This window comes from Quercus robur, chromosome 2 (genome assembly GCF_932294415.1).
Source record: "Quercus robur chromosome 2, dhQueRobu3.1, whole genome shotgun sequence".
Lineage (NCBI taxonomy): Eukaryota > Viridiplantae > Streptophyta > Magnoliopsida > Fagales > Fagaceae > Quercus > Quercus robur.
In genome coordinates this window covers 73889239-73907284 of record NC_065535.1, presented here as the reverse complement: position 1 = coordinate 73907284, position 18046 = coordinate 73889239, and the positions used below count along the sequence as shown (strand labels likewise).

The window sequence follows — 18046 nt, the reverse complement described above, 5'->3', positions numbered from 1 at the left end:
TGCATTGTAATAGCACTAGCCTACTGATATAATATTTTGATGTGTCAATGAATGAAGAATTGGTCAATTATTGAGTATTTTGTGCATATCATAACAACCATTCAATGGAAGAATTATTGGTCATGCCACTAGTCTATGGGCATTTAATGGAAAAAGTATTGGTCAATTATCAATGACCTGTGCATACCATAACAACCATTCCACAATAAAAACTTCCATACACTATATTGGAAAAGTATACTTGGACACAATCTATAGTAGCAATAAATAAACTTCCATATAATTTGGCTGTGCATACCATAACAACCATTCCACAATAAAAACTTCCATACACTATATTAGAAAAATATACTTGGACACAATTTGTAGTAGCAATAAATAAACTTTCATATAATCTAGTTTGGACAAATATTGTTCCATACAAACTGTAATATCACAACTTCCATATAACAACCTGGACTGTATTGTACCTTAATTACAAAAAAGCACATTCCAAGGCCAGCTACATATATATATTGTTTTTTACACTAATTGATAATTACAAAAGGCCAACAGTGGTCTTCAAAAAAAAAAAAAAAACAAAAAGGCCCACATGTTCCCACTAGCTTTACTCCCAATGCTGGCATGCGTACCCACTAGCTTCATTCATTTCTTGCCTTTACTCTTTCCTCTTTCCACCCACTGGATTCATTTTTGGTGGCCTTTGTGCAGCAAGCAGTCCTCTAGTCCTCACACCATCAATGCTCCCATTTGCATGTGAAGGCTACAAAATAAAAAATAGATCCACTTGTTAAAAAATATCCCAGTCTACACAACCATCCAGGACTAAGTTACCTGTGAAGAACTTGGTAAGGTATCCCAGGTCTCCCTAGGTGTGTGAAACTCTGGTTGTGAGGAAGAGAACCATCCTACTCTCTTGTGAGATGGCCTAGGTTGATTTCCTTGCTGTGAGGATGAAGGCTGAGTGGCAGACATCATGTTGTAGGTCTGGGTAGGCTGCTAGGATGGTGGCTGAGGTGCAGGCTGAGATGCAGATCTAGGTGCAGGCACCCCTCCCCTTGCCTGCAACAAAACCCAGTTTTAATACAGTGTTTATTGTAAGTTTAAAAACAAGTTTTTTTTTGTTTTTTTTTGTTTGCCATTTAAATCCTGATTACTTACAGCTTTTTCTCTTTGAAGTCTCTGTCTCCTCTGCCATGGTGTTTCCCCAATGATGCCAGCCTTGCACCCTCTTGAATTATGCCCTTCCTTTTTGCATTTCCCACATCTTACAGGTCTGTTCAGTCTACTTGCTTTGTAAGGGTTCCTAGGCTCATCAGAAGCCCTTTTTCTTTGCTTGGGTGGTCTGCCTGGTGGTTTGTATATGTGAGGTGGCAGGGGAGCAGGCTGTCCAGTCTCAGCCCATTCTGACTGGCCAAGCATGGGAGGAAGTACCTCCTTGTATATCTCCATGTAAGTTTCTTTGAAGTAGCATGGGTGGGTATAGTCTTCTGGTGTCTCAATGTTTGTATAAATGGCTGTTATGGCATGTTTGCAGGGAATGCCATTTAAATCCCAAGACCTACAGCTATATGTCTTCTTCACCAAATCAACTACATGCCTCTCATACTGACTGCCTACCTCATAAAGGAAACTACCAGCTGGGGTAGCACTAAATGGCTTACTTTCAACCTTCAATTTCTCCAACCTATCTTGTATGCTTGGACACAACTTTCCAGCATACTTCTGTATCCCTTTCCTTTTTGTGTAAAGCCTAGTCATAAGTCTAACCCTAATCCACTCCAACATTGCCAAGATAGGCTTGTCCCTAGACTTCAATATCATTGCATTAAAAGACTCACTCAAATTATTTACCAAACAATCTGTTAAGGCCCTAGGAGTGAAGTGTGACCTTGTCCACTGTGCAGGTGCAATGTTTGCAAGATACTCATATGCCTTTTCATCCAAATCCCTTATGTACTGCATGCATCTCTCAAACTCCCTTACTGTTGTGGCAGCAACACATCTCCAAAATGAATCCTTCAGCTCCAATCCCTTGTGATCAACTTTGAAATTATTGTAGATGTGTTTCACACAGTATCTATGCTCCACGGTAGGGAATAGTGTCTCTATTGCAGGTATAAGCCCCTGTAAATAAGCAAACAAACAAACAAAACAAGTTGGTTCAGCAAACAAAGTCAACTATTCAAGTGTAACTGAACAAAACAAAACTTGCATACCTTTTGCCTATCAGAAATGAAGACCAACTGAAGCTCCTCTAGCCTCCCTATATCATCAGCAAAAATTTCCAAAAACCATATCCAAGACTCCCTGGTTTCTTGTTCCACAACAGCCATGACTACTGGAAAAATGTTGTCATTTGCATCCTTAGCAGTGGCAGATAAGATTTGCCCACCAAATCTGTGTTTTATGTGACAACCATCTAAACCTATAAATGGCCTGCATCCACCTAAAAATCCTACCTTCTGAGCATTGAACCTAACATATATCCTCTTAAATTTTGGCTGGGAAGTCTCCTCAGCCATTTCTGTCTGCAGTATAACCCTACTCCCTTTGTCTACAGTGGTTATCATTTGTGCATAGTCCCTAAGGACACCATATTGCAGTTGCTCATCTCCATTTATCAAATCCTTTGCATTTCTCTTTGACCTATACACTTAGGTCAACAAATAAATTTTGTATCACATGGTTGTGTACACCACTCACCTCCCAATTTGGATTTTTGCTAAAATCCTCAATGAATCTCTTAGCAACATAAGCTGATATTGCTTGGTTGTTTCTAAAAGACTTGGGGCAAGTACAGTCATCAGTCAAGGTCTTAATTTGAAATGTTAGCTTTCCACTTATTTGAGATGCATAACATCTCCACCCACACTCATTCTTGCAGTGAACTGATATCTTGGTCCTTTCATTAAGCTTGAATTTGATGTCAATAGGTTTTTTAATTGCATACTCCCTCAAAGCAGCTCTAAACACCTTTGCATTAGGGAACTTCATCTCCTTTTTCAGTACAACATTTCTCATGTCACTCTTAGCATTAAACTCTACTTGCTCAGGTACCTGCTCATCATCAGACCCATCCATGCTTACCAAGTCATCCTCAAGAGCTGGCTCAACCCATTCAGGGTCTGCATGGAATGCATTGCTTGATTCTGGGGCTGTGTGGGGTGCATTGCTGGATTCTAGGTTTGTATTGGGAGCAGAACCTTGTGGAGTTGAGTTTTGAGCAGCAAATATATCATCACCAAAGTCATCCCCCTCTAGACCTTCATTTAGCCAATCATCATCATCATCATCATCATCTCCTTCAACATTCTGTTCTTTATCTCTTGCATCAATGTCAACATCCTCAACATCTTCTTCATCATCACTCTCATCATCATTCTCATCATCTTCATCATCATCACTATCCAAATCTATTTTAACCCTTGCTGCATCACCACTTGCATGACCACCTACACCATCTGCCACTCCCCCTCCATCACCACCTACACCACCATCTGCCACTTCCCCTGCATCAGGATACTCAACTGCCAATGGCTTCACATCTATGTCAGTATAGATTATGATTTTTTCAGCATGCCATGCCTTATGAAGGTTAGTCATGTTTACGACATCTGTATATGTTTCTATGTCTCTTAAATCATGCTGTAGATCACCTTCAGGAAGTAAATACTTATATCTACTGTGTTCTTTAGGAGCACCAACTAGATGGCATAAATCCTGAATTTCAAAGTAACTCAGCTTGTCAGGGTCAATCTCTGTCAGTAAACGTACAGACCCACCCACATATTGTATGGTTGGCTCCTCCACAAAACATCCCCCAACATGAATTTCAATGTCAAATGTGAAGTCAACCATCTGCAATTAAAATAAATAGTTTGTTTACACACTGACATGCAGAAAATGACAAGAAGCCAAAAGAGACAACAACACACGGACAAAGGACCATATAAAGCACATGCAAAACCAGATTCCCAACAAATTCATAGGGACCACACTACCCACAGTTCACAAACAAGTGCAATCATTGACAAATAAACTTAATTCTTTCAGGTATATACATTTTAGAAACAACCATAGCAAAATGCATATCCTAAGCGATTCTACACATAAATAGCAAAATGCACATTTAACATACAAAAAAAATTTTATTGTGCAGATGAACAGCAAAACCTAACTACGTGGGTGGGTCACGATAAAAAAATGACATCAAGAACCCAAATGCAGATGAAAAACAATCACATATACCTTGCTTAGGTTCGATGATGCAAAACAAGTGTTTTCTCCTTCTCCAGACGCTCCAAACCACGAAGAACAAACCTGATTGCACCTTGGGTCTCTCTCTCGAAAAGTGTTTGAGTTTTGGGGGTTTTGATTCGCGTTATATTCTGTTTTGGGGTTAAAAGGTGTTTTTGTAACGGCAGAGACCGAGGTGGGTTAGGGAGAGTGACGGAAACACACCTCAGATGGGTTAAGTGATACTTTTCAAACCACGGGTAGGCAAAGTGATTTTCGCCCAAACCACAGGTGGGTTATGTGTAATTATCCCTTTTATATATATATATATATATATATATTATTAAAGTAATGAGTATAGTGACTTCGATTACCCTCGCCTTGGGCAGAAAAAGCTGTTTGACAACCATATTCATATGACAAAATAATTAAATCACAAATAAATCCAGAATTGTCGGTAGTTGTGTTAGAAAGCAGGACTTGTAACTTGTATAATAAAACAACTTGACCAAGACCCCAGCGAAAACGCACTAGTTACAAAAATATATAAAAATCTGCCCAATTAAATAATAATAATAATAATAATAATAATAATAATAATAAACTATTCCTTTGATAATGATGACTAAAACTGTTTTCATCTACTCACATCAAGTATCGAACCCCAAAAATAGCAAGAGAAAGACATGAAAATTTTATTATACAAAAATTTAAAAAGTTAAAAAGATGATGTCCTTAATTTACAATTTATTGGGTAATAACTTCAAAATACCACACATGTTTGAAGGCAAGTGCACACATAGATATTGAAATATGCATATCTCTATCATACAATGTTTAAAAGACCAGGGAGCCTTTAGCATAAGCCTCATAATTGTTATCATTCTTGAGAAAGTTAGTGAGACTAGAACTATAAGAAGTTCCCATAATTTCTCTATACTCTCCCCACCATTTCATGAAGCTGCTCTTAGGTAAGAAAATCTCAGAAGATACTGCATAATTTTTCAACAAACCGTATATATAGTTTTCAAACTCAACCAGTTTTTTCTTTGATGATTCTTCGTCCATAGCACTTGCTTTTCGTTTCTTCTTTGATGATTCTTTGTTCATAACACTTGATTCTCTGCCAGTCAACAATTCGCATAAAATGAGAGCCTCCTCAACTTGTGCCCAAAAGCAAGAATCCTCCGTCAGAATTGACTTCACATTCTGTTTCTTCAAATCATTTGGACCACTTGAACTTGAAGGTTTCTCAGTTTCTTTCAGCCATTGCTCCAATTTTTTGTAATGTTCAGACCTTCCATTATTTATGTAGTCGCTTAAGCCCTTGTTGTAGTAATCAGCTATATCCAATGGTTCAATCATCCTTCGGTAATTTGTTCCCCCAAAGAGCATTCGGGTACGAAGGAAGGCACCTATTGTCTGGGGCCTTTTCTCTGCTTGATCAACCATATCTTTCCAGTAAATTGTGAGGGATTTTTTATACTTTTCCAAATCCATATAAGTTGTAGTCAATCTTTCAAACTTATATTTGTCATAGTATCCAATTCCATCGTCTTTAGACAACTTCTTATACTGTTCTAGGTAGGCCATATACACTTTAATGTCATTCAACCCCTTGGGATCAAGAGCCTCCCTTTTTGGCTTCAATTTTTCCCGTTTTTCTGTCTCTGTAATGATAATGTTGACGTCAACATTCTGTCGTTGTTGTTTCTGCAATAACTTGTAAAAATGAGTTGGGCAAGAAGTGGAGTTTTAAAAGATCACAAGACCAAAGACAGACTTCAAATTGTAGTAATTTTTATCCATGTAAGAAAACATTAGAGGCTTTGGAATTAGTTGTTAATCGGTGAGCATTACATTCATTACACTATTCTATTTAGTGTATTGTCTAGGTGTAGCATAGAAGTACCATACAATGATATATATAGCTCAAGTAAGCATTTTAATTATATACTATCCAAAAGGAATTGTAACTGAGTTACCTCTGGTTGCATCAGTCCAGTTGCTACTATTTGTGTAGTAATGCATGCCCGTAATGGTTGTGTAGTTCTTTCAGGCAACATTGTATTATCCTTACAAATTACCTTTTGGTTGATATCCTTCACAAATGTTCCATAGACGTCAAAAACTGGATTATGATCTTGATTTCCAGGACTCCCTGAATAGGTTGCCTTCAACAACTCCAAAATGGTTCGAGGATCCTCAAAACAAGAACAACCCAGCTTTGAACACAAGAGAAATGTGCCAAAAGGTTGGTAACCATTAATTAAGACTCTGGGAACTGGATCCTGGTCAGAAACTACATGCAAAAAGCAAGAGTTCCATGTTGGATAATTTGATATGGCTTCTTGCAGACCTTCATCACCAATAAGGGGTGAACCAAAAGTGATGCAAAGTGGGCGTTTGGTGTTTGTAAAATTGATTTTTTCTAGTAGTGACAAGGTGAAGAGAGATGCAACAGATCCTCCTAGCGAGTTTCCAGTGATAATTAATGGTTTGGAATTGGCCATCTGCATTATGATACAAATTGTACCATGTTAATATATATGGAAATATTTGTTGCACAAAAACTATTTTACACCGTTTTACACATAGCAAAAAACAACTAAAACCGTGAGTTGAAGTTATGATTTCTAACATGAAAATTGTGAATTAAGTCATAGTTTTAGTTGTTTTTTGGGCTGTATGTTTAAAAAAAAAAAAAAAACTAAATCTGTAATAAATACAACTCATGTATAACTATTCATGTCACATTCTCAAAGTTCAATAAAAATAATAATAAAACTTATATAACATATTGTACACATTCTTAAATATTATTGTGGCATGGTAACTATGAATATTAGTCACTAACCAGTGTAACAAGAAATATAAATATACAATTATGTCAAAACCCAAAAAAAGAAAAGTTCCTATAAGAAAATAATGAAATAAAACTTCCTAATAAATTCAACATATATAACTTCATCTCAATGATACATTATCTAAAACTAATATTACTACCAATTAAGTTTGCATAAATTAAATTAACATTAGTTTCTTCATACGAATAAGAAACACAACTTTTGAAATTAATCTTCCAATAGCAAGTGGGGAGCGGGCTTGGAATGGTAAAAACTTGTAGTAAACTTTTGAACTATATGTATTGCACGAAAACTTATAATCTGGCCAACATGTGAAAATAAGCTTATGTTCTATTTTAAATTATTTAGAGGTATGTCTTTTTTACCTTATTTGATTTGTTCCATTTTACCTAGCTAGTTCAACAAATTCTTCAACTGAACTAATTTGGATATGTAAAACTGTAAAATCAAACAAATTTTTTCCAACATATCAATAAAACTTACACAATAAAATAAAATGATAGAATCTATTAGATTAAAGACAGAATAATACAAATATAAAAAGAGATAATGAGTATCTTGCAATTAGAATAAATTTAAATATAAAATAAATTATAATCTCAAAAGTCATGAGTATGTAAAGTCAAAGAATATAATCAATTAATAATAATTAGTAATATGATTGTAAATAATAATAATAACTAGTCATCTTAATTAACAGTTAACACCACCAGCATGAAAGGGAGAGATGAGTTGATTTACTTTGCCAAAAGCCATGAGTATACAGAGTCAAGAATATATAGTAGTTAGTCATCATCAATCAGTGACACCACGACAAGGAAGAGAGGAGAGAGAGATATATATGAATGAAACATATTAGACAACGAAAAATCAAAGTAATACTACTTAGCCAAAAAAACAAAAAATTCAAAGTAAGACTAAAAGATTATTTCAATCAAAATGAACAAAACTTACAATTTAAAAGCACTTGAGCACAAATATCATGATTTAATAATAATTAAAAAAATTATATTTATAAACATATAACAATCTTGAAATCATAAAAAAAAACAAAAGGTCAAAAATTACTGTTTTAGAACATATTATAAAATTAGGTAGTGGATAGACAACTTAATGAGGGGAATAGTTTAAAATATTGTATCATTATATCTCGTGATATCTTGGCATAGATAATGATTTTTTTTTTTTTTTTTTTTTGTTTGAGAAAGAACAGATAATGAAAATTGATATCGATTTTTTAAAATAATACATGTACAGCACATAAACATTCCTGTTAATTAATTACTGGTTAATAGAATTGAAATAGAATGGTCAATTTAGACATCATTTCAATTTTCTAGAATGTTTTAGGAAAGGATTTGTTGTATACGAGCAATTGCTACATAATGGATTATATCACAGTTAAAATAAAAAATAAAATAAAAATAAAAAACTAACATATGTTCAAGGGTCATGTGCAATGAATATGATCAGGTAGACCCATAGACATATTGGTTTCTTTTTACTGCCACATAACGTAGCAAAACCTTTCCCAAAAAAACAATACCTGGACAAATGAGGACTACCAACCACACGTTGGTCTCTTCTCTTCTTATCCCTATTCAAAGCTACTTGTGACCAAACATGTTTAAACTTACAGAAAATTTTTAGGCAATGATATATTGTTCAAGCAATTTGTTATGACCTATAGTTGAACTAGTCTTGAGTTTCTTGACTGCTTAACTTTTGCCAAGTTTACAAGTGCTATGACCAAAATAAAAAATTAATGAAAAAAAAAAGAGAGAGGATTTTTCAGAGTATAGAAGGTACCACAGATTTCGGGAGCACATCAAAAATGGAGGTAAAAAGCTCCAACGCAGGTTTGTTAACGGAGAACTTTGGGTTGCTTTTGGTGCACAGGAAATTGAGGTGAGGAAAATACCCCTTAAGAGCTGATGATGTAACAAAATCTCCTCCTTCGTTTCCCTGAACACAGTCTTTGCTATTAGCAGGCCAAGTGAAAAAAGCTATGAGTGTACAGTTTGGTGGCTCATAAATTTTTAATTTCACTGAGGAAGATGGTCCTTCATTTTGACTGGTTTCTTTATATAGTTCACTAATTGCAGTACATGCTTGCTGTAGGATATCAGGGATCACCGCGAAATTTGCCAACTCTAACCCACTGCTAAAACTGCCATCAAGTATTAATCATAGGAAAAAATTAGCTAAGAAATAATATATGATGCATCAATCTTTAATGTTGAATTAATTGGACAAGAAACAAACTTGAAAGGAAGAGAAAAAGAGTGAAGAAAAACAAAGACAAACAACTAAGGAAAGAAAAAGAAATGATTTGGGTTATTTATTACTTACTACTGATCAGTTTGGGTCATCTTCTGTGTGTTTTAGTTTTAGATCAGCTTAGCAAAGTTGAGCAACATGAGCACTACAACTATAACTATATAAGCTCATCATATGGTCCCAGAAACAAGGAGGGAAATTGCCTAGGAAATTAAGATGCTTGATCACAAGACGACAAGTACGACGACTATAAGTCTTTTGCTATATATTCTTCGTTTTAAGGTTATCAAAAAAAAAAAATATTCTTCTTTTTAATGGGAATGTTTTCGTTTTCTATAATCGCATTTGTTTACGCTCTCCACTACTTTTTTAGGAACCTTTCTTACGATGGAATTTTTCACACCATCATGAGTTATGATTGATGGATATAATAAGTAATTAATACTATCATTTTACAATCTTTGTCTATCAATTGCATCTTATTACTTAAAGTGTTATGTTGGTGCACTTTTTCTTTTCTTTTTCTTGTACTTGTTTTTTTTTTTTTTTTAAAAAAAACTGTGATGCACATGGCCACCCCTCGTATACAAATTCTAGTTTAGTGAGATAAAGTTTTCTATCAAAATAATAATAATAATAATAATAATAATAATAATAATAATAAAAGATTCTCTTTAGATAATTAAAAATGTCAATTTCTATCAATTAACTTGATTAATTTACTTGTCTCAAAGCCTCGAAATTAACCTCACTAGGGTTCATCAAATTTTCTTTATCCAATCAATTACTTTTTTTTTTTTTTTTTGGGGAAACTTTAATGTTATAATGCATTTCGTACAGGATAAAGTGGAAGCATAGACCAGAATGGAAGAAACATAGAAAATAGGTTATAATTTTTCAAATTTTGATAGCGTAGAAAAGAAGAAAGGATGAACCTTCTTTTGTTAGAAACTTACAGCCCTTCATTATTTTTTTATCTTTATTTTTAAAAAGAAACAAACACACACCTACATACAAGGAAGGTGAATTAAGGTTCTAATACAAAGGTACATCACAAATTTCATTTCCCCATTAATAAAAACATGGTAGGAAAAAATAGAGAGAAAATTATATGTACAAGTAAACTTGACATTTTTACTCCTACAATTTATCCAATACAAATTCAGATAATAATATATTAAGAATTTGACACAAATATTTGTTGTTCCTCTCACCTTTTTTTTTTTTTTTTTTTTCTCCCTTTTACCAAAAACTTCAAATGGAAAATAAAAAATTTGTCTCTTTTTCACATCTTTCCTGGACCCTTCCTCTGCCCTGGCCAGTGCACGAGTTATCTGTCAATGACAACGTTGCTAGAAATATAAACTTTCATTGACTAGCAAGGTGAAATAGTGACTTCTTTTTGGGTAAGGATCTAGAAAGTCTGATTGCTCATCTTTCTTTCTTTCTTTTTTTTTTTCTTTCTTTTTTTTTTTAAAGGGATTACCCTTGTCTTGGGTAGAAAAGCTCTTTAAAAAGAACTACTACATTTGCAATATTTTAAAAATATTTTTACAAAAAATTCTAGATGGTAAATTATTATTAGTTTTAATTTAAATTCACAAGTCACCACTAAAATTATTTTTTTGCTCACTAATAATAATCAGTAACAACTTATTACTTTAAATTCATTATAAAAGTGTTGTAAAAGTAATATGGATATATCATTTTTCGACACAGACATCCATAGTCATATGATATGACAAAATAATTACATCAAAGAAAAATCCGAAATTGGCGAAGTTGTGTAGAAAGCGGGGACTCGTAAGTCGCAAGAAATTGACCAAGACTATTTTTCGACACAGACATCCATAGTCATATGATATGACAAAATAATTACATCAAAGAAAAATCCAAAATTGGCGAAGTTGTGTAGAAAGCGGGGACTCGTAAGTCGCAAGAAATTGACCAAGACTCGTGGAAGCACACTAGTTACAAAATTATGAATATAATGTACGGTACTCATAAAAATAGTATTTTATTTGGAGAAAAAATTATTGAAGCTTGGAAAATTCTACTCAATTAAATTATATAACATTATATATATATATATATATGTATATCTACATTTTGTCGAAAGTATATATATGTGTCGGTTCCAATTCAAACTTACAATTCTTTGCTTTCACATCATTTCCCCTTTCTCACGGCAATTCAAGAAAAATTCATAATTCAGAGAGGAAAAAAAAAATCTAAAACGCTCCTTCAAATTGAAAAAAATAAAGTCTAAAACACGAGATCCTCTATTAACCTTCACTTTCATCTCATAACTTTTTCACAGTTTCAAATTCGAAGTTCTCTACATATTCAAAAATTTTGTTTATAGAGCTACAGTATAGCTCTCTTAAAAAAAAAAAAAAAAAAAAAGCATCTCAGTAACTAAATTTTATAGGTTCACTCTCCAAAATTTCAAGAAAATTGGGTATAACTAAAGATGCTCTTCGGCATAAAGCATCGCATATGGGGTTGGACCTGCTTCATTTCAACTGGGACTTAATAGGCATTTTATAAGGGGTTGGACCTGAGGTCATCAGTTTCTTTCTTTCTGCTTCAATTTCAATCTTAATAATTGTAATTTTATATAGTTAATCAATGAATTTGTACAAATGTGGTTGCAATTTATACCACATTAACGGTATACAAATACGATTAATATTGATAAATGGTCTGCGGATATGATAACTTGAAGATACAATGAACCAAGCAAGCCCTGTATAAACATGCTAAACTATTGCACAATGAATGGGAACATCTGGAAAATCCCATTACTATGAAGTCCTTACAAAGACAATAAGCACTTATGGGAAGCAATGACGAAGATGCCAAGTGAGAAACAGCTCTTTAATCCCAAAGAAGCCGCTGTAAAGAATGAAAAAGCTCACCTTGAAGGAAAGCAGGAAGCTCACTTTGGTGCCAAATATCTTAATCTGATGTGACTTTTTACATTGCTTTATGAGAAGATTCGAGTGCTGAATTGCACTGGATATCTTTTGTGTATACATTTGTGAGGGCAAACAGCAACAGAACAAATACAACTTGGGCACTCACTATTCCAAAGTGACTGATGCTATTACCAATTTCCATCCAACTTCCCGTGTTCCGGACCTGATGATAACATATCACAATAGTCAATACGGTGCCTACTTTAATGTACAAAGTCTTTAGCCTAAAACCCCAACAACCATTTCTCAATATAAGGTGATGATGGTGATAATGGGAACTTAATTTTATATTTCAATTAGTAACCTGCCACTTTCTTTTCAAATATATACATATCAACTTGTAAAAGACAAACAAATATTGATCAACAAAGTCATAATAGCTTATTAAGCTAGAAAACTGGAAATTTTAGTGAGACAAATTAATGGAATTAGGTAGCTTTGGGTTTGTTAGGTTTAAAAATGCACGATTGACCTGACACCACACATTATAAATTACCACTTAGCCTAAACTATTAAGGAATAGTGAATTTAATCATTATTCTAATACTTCCCCTTTGTGTATGTACTTAGACTCCCACTTAGTAAGCAGGATCCAATATGTGAGATTTTTCATTTTTTACTCTTTTAGTGGACAAAACATTTAAGGAGAGTAAGTGCCGTTTGTACTAGAGAGAGAGAGAGAGATATCCATTTGAGCTAACTCATTTAAAGGGAAGAAGTGACATTTGCCCCCAAATCTTAAATTATTAGGAAATGATAAATTTAATCTTTTAAACTATTATTCTAACAATATACCACACACACATACACATATATAAGGAGAGGAAGTGTCAGTTGATTTAGAACTCATTAGAAAGTAGGCATATCTGCATAATCTAAAATTGCAAGTAGGACAAGTCTTGCCAGCCATTTCATTTACATAAACTAGGCTAAGCAGTCAGCGCCATTCAATTTTACTACAAAACTTTATCAATACTCTTGATTAATTGATAGAAAGTTTTTCCGAAGCTAGATGATGGAAAATTTCCAGACCCACCAATTACATGGATTTGCAAGATAAAAACACGATAAGCTTAAATAATGATTACACAAGATACTATTGTCAAACTTGATTGCCAAAATGAGGTAGTCTATCTAAATGAGTAACATGGTAGCAAATTAATTTTATATGTAATGCATTTAGAAATGAGGACCAATGTAAGCAGAGCTTCATTTGGTAAAGAAAAAGTGTGAAATAAAGAAAACAGTTCTTACCAGGAAAAAGAAGTGAATGGTCATTACGTCTGAAAATGATATAACGAGAAAATAGCATCCCAAACGTGGAATTTGGTGTAGTTTGGTTATGGAACTGAAAGCACATCTGCATTTTGGCTCAAAACAAGCAACATAAGAATACAACTTTTAAGAGATTGATTTGGAAGCACAACTTCCACCAAAAAAAAAAAAAAAAAACATTAAGATTGATGTAACTAACATATAGGTTATTGATAAAAATAAAAATAAAAATAAAAATAAAAACTGCAAAGTATACCAGTATGATCAATAAGCTAAAGAAACCAAGACTCTTGCCTATCTAGATAGACAATCCATTAAATGGTTCTTGCCAATTAAATAGACCATGTACAATGACTATTACTGAAAAGATAAAAAAAAATCCTCAATAATGCTAGTGAGGCATTGTCTTTATGTTTACATCCGATTGCAAACTGGAAATAAGTTACCAAATAGAAGAATTGGTGTGATCAAGTCTGTATTTTGCTAATATGGAAAAAGTTATAACTTTACTTACATGACAAGCAAGAATGGTATAAATAGCTTGAATACAAGTAGGGCTGCCATCAGAAATGGCTGCATTTTGAAAGCAAACCATATCAGCTCAGTAACAGATTTCTAACAAGAAAGTGATACATGTTGTAAGGAAGTAAGTTCAAGCTTTACTTACGCTGAACACAGTAATGAACCGATAGACAGATGAAATCTCAAAACTAGCAATGCTTGCAAAATTTCCCGTTCCAAAGAAGGCAACATTGAATAAAACCATCTAAGAAAACAAATAAGAGCCATTACCATTAGAGACACATGCATGAAAATATCTTGACCAATTAAATTAAGACACTGCTCCAAACTATGTCTACTCCTTTACAATCAGGAGATTTGTACCATGAAAAAGAATAAAAGAACATGCATTGATATATTCAACCCAAATATCAGCATGTGCTGAATTTTATGCCGGGATAATAATTAAATTATCAGTCCAACAAAGAAATCAGCCAAGGGAACATAGGCACAGTTGCTAAGATTTCATCTCACTCTCTCTGCCTCTAGATTTTTTGTAAATAAACAAAGTTTTGATGTTTGAATGAGAAACACAAACCAAAAGAAAAATCTGACCCAAACCCAAATCCTATTACTAGTTTAAAATCCCACTTACACCAATCCCTGTGTATCCTATCACTAAAAGTAGTTTATAGAGCCAATTTCTGGAAAATTCTCCATCAAACTTCACAGTTACGATAGGATGAAAATTAAATAGCCACCAAAAGAAAATTCTAAAAGTAAAACCTGACAGGTGATATTCTTCCAAAATTATTTCTAGACCATTTATTACATGGAAAGTACTAAATTTAAAAATTAAAAAAAATTACATGTAAAAAACGGATACTTCATGTAACTATCTCTGTACCTATCCCAGAAAAGAAAAAATGCTGAAAAAACATCTACTCAAACCAATTACACCAAGTCTTAATCCTTACTAGATAAATATGGTCAAAATTGATGAAGATTAAGAAAGGGAAATGTGATGAGTAAAAAAGGGTGACTTACAAAGATTAAAGGAATCCTCACATCAGATAGCTGCAAGCATCTAGTATCATGATCAAGAGTGAGATGATCCTCCACAATTTTTATTGAAGACGATGGTTTTTTAACCTTACTTAGGTATAGAACTGTGTTTTCAAATAGTATCCATGCCATTAGTACAAGAGCAAGAGCACCATAGAAGACAGCTTCATATCTGCACAAATTTCATGAGAAGAAAAACATGAAAAGAGAAAAATGAATTTCTGTTTTTCATATAGCTGTTAAATAAGGAGTACCATTGCAGTTACTTATAAATGAGATATACCCAATAGATAGAAGAAGGAACGGAGGTGCAAAACCTAGAAATATAGAAGTAAGCCGAGACAAGAGGCCATTTGCTGAAAATAATGGGAGAACCATCGAAAAACCTATGATAAAAAAAAAAAAAAAAATTAAAAAAGAAAAAGAAACTAACAGGTGAATTTAGACAAAGACATGTAATGTGCAGCAGTATATGCCTCAAGCAGTGGAAACTCAGAAACAAGTAAATATGAAATAAAAAAGGGGAGCAAACATGTAGAAATGAGGAGCTTCGACCATTGAATAAGAGAACAAATTAGATTTTGTAATATACAATAACACAGTATTGATAATGAACAATGGAGATATGTTTCAAGTATCCAAATTAGAAAGCTAATGGTAATGTGTGATCTGGGTTGAGCATGATCATGCAGTGGCAGAACTGTGAGCGTAATTGTTCTACGGACTGTCAACTGTAAATATGGATCATCAGTCAGATGTGACATCTCAAAGACAAACAGTTTCAAGATATATGGATTAACATTACAAAGTTCATCTCCTATTACTGTATTTAACAAAAATTGAGCTGTTTCCAACATGAACTCTCGTATTACCTTTGATGTTGCCTACATTCTTAAACATCTGTAATGCGTGAGTTTCAACCATATACATACTTACTGTTTTTAAGCATATACTTCACACAAAACTACATGCAAAGGATCTAGCACTAGCATTTTACTTATGGTAACAAAGAATCCATTGCCACAACCCTCCTCCTTTCTCTGTGCTTGAGACATGCTTGTAAAAGTAATAGGTCAAAAAGCATGAAATGAGCAGAGTTATATACAGGACAAGAGGACAATTGGGATTTGTAGAACATCAGAACTTGAAAGGATAAGAGTTAAAGTCAAAACTTTATGTTAGATTAGTTTGGTATTTTCTGCATGGAAAAGGCTCAATAAAAGTAGTAAACATTAGGAAAGAAAGACGAGTCCAAGAGTATACCAGCTATAGCCCAATTTATCAACTGGTGTAATGCAAGCAGTTCTTGCTTTTCTGTTCTGTGAGACGTTGATAAAGACACCATAACTGAAGATAACCCAACCAAAAGTGCCTATTTTTCATTTATCAAAAGTATTCATCATTAAATCAGTACAGTTATATCAATCATTAAGCTTCTAGTCCAAATGGAAGGTATAGACATGCTATGCACCTGTAAATGAAAGAGCATGGGAAACTTGGGTCTCTTCACTCCATGATTAGAGATGCTCAGCCAGAACTTATTACCTTCAGCATGCAGATCTAGCCACCTTGCAACTAACCCTATCAAGATAATCATAGCTCCACTTGCAATTCTGCATAAGTTATTGTTAACACACAAACATCATAATCATGATCACTCAGATATAGATTAAAAAAAAAAAAAAAAAAACCTATGAACTCAGGTAGTTTATAGAGTATTAAGTACACTTCCTTAATTGAATATCTCTGTTAAAAATAAAAAATAAAAATTGCAACCTACATTGTTACTTTTTGTTGGCCCTAACTCAAAAGTCTGATTTTAAGAGTGCAGGATCATCATTGTTTGCATTTGTAAGAAAGCATGTGGGTATATGATTTCAAAAAATCATCTTCTAAAATTTTTTCTGCTTGAATTTTCTTTTCTATTCCTAAAATCAGTGAGAAAAAGTACTGGCCGATTGACTTGGCTTCACACTCCATACACACAGCAATGCCATTTGGATTCATATCATTTTTTATTTTCTTTGAAACAAAAACAGGAAAGGAATAGCTTTGTTAGCCCTTCCCTTTAGTTACAATATAGATGTTATAAACTTAAAATAAATAAGGTGAAATTGCAGTTATTTTTAATAAGTTATATGAAGTTTTATTAGAAAATAAAGAGAAGCTCTATAAAGGAAGATTCACTAGAATGAACATACATGATTCAAAAAACACCATGAAATCAACTTAGATTTACAGGACACCCCCCAATCATCATAACAGTACTGTGGGCTGAGACTCCTGATTGTATTATGTGGTTAATTTATTGGGATCAGAGTATCCGCACATTTGATGGAGTAGAGAGCTTTACAATGAAACTTAAGAAATTACTACTTTCTCTACCCTGCTTATCCACATATAAACCATTTAAGTTGATGAAATGCATTGTACTGACTCAGCTTGTGCTAACTATTCTTCAGTCCCTTTCCTATTATCATTATGGGTTAATTTTTCTTCTTTTTGTAAGTAAAATTGAAAAGCCAAAGTAGCATTTTCATAAATTTAAAACAGTTTGCAACAAACTTAAACACACAGTCATTCATTCCCACAAAGCCACACTATAAAAAGGACAAACTCAAGGAAAGCAACTTACACTAATTGATTATTATCAGGAATTTGTGCTGGCATCAAAGTAAATATGGACAAAAACCAACATGCAATGCAGACAAAGATTGGTATTCCAGATCTCCATGGAATTGACTTAAGAAGATAAAGAGAAGCTATGGCCCCTGTGATCAGGAAGCACCAAGTGTAGAGCTTCCTGTCAGTGAAGCTATTCACCTGCACAAAAATATC

The 18046-nt window shown here is 33.6% G+C and overlaps 2 protein-coding genes across 6 annotated transcripts in view; both read right to left on the bottom strand.

Annotated features, from left to right (window-relative positions):
* Positions 1-4910: 4910 nt before the first annotated feature.
* LOC126714971 (senescence-associated carboxylesterase 101-like) overlaps positions 4911-18046 on the bottom strand; it is an 82725-nt gene continuing 69589 nt past the window's right edge. For 2 of the 5 annotated variants that reach the window (XM_050415395.1, XM_050415396.1), the window contains exon 5: positions 4911-5823. In XM_050415395.1, coding sequence (XP_050271352.1) covers positions 5077-5823 — 747 coding nt within the window. In that variant the 3' untranslated portion in view covers positions 4911-5076. Of the gene's footprint in view, positions 5953-6224; positions 6753-8915; positions 9277-9458; positions 9618-18046 lie in introns of those variants that run through there. The other 3 variants (XM_050415398.1, XM_050415399.1, XM_050415397.1) reach the window with 3 other exon arrangements.
* Positions 11980-18046, bottom strand: part of LOC126714970 (uncharacterized) — a 90502-nt gene continuing 84435 nt past the window's right edge. The window contains exons 11-19 of the mRNA XM_050415394.1: positions 17844-18031; positions 16680-16821; positions 16472-16580; positions 15492-15594; positions 15191-15380; positions 14310-14408; positions 14157-14215; positions 13622-13727; positions 11980-12530 (exon numbers count right to left, since the gene is read on the bottom strand). Coding sequence (XP_050271351.1) covers positions 12366-12530; positions 13622-13727; positions 14157-14215; positions 14310-14408; positions 15191-15380; positions 15492-15594; positions 16472-16580; positions 16680-16821; positions 17844-18031 — 1161 coding nt within the window. The 3' untranslated portion in view covers positions 11980-12365. The remainder of the gene's footprint in view (positions 12531-13621; positions 13728-14156; positions 14216-14309; positions 14409-15190; positions 15381-15491; positions 15595-16471; positions 16581-16679; positions 16822-17843; positions 18032-18046) is intronic.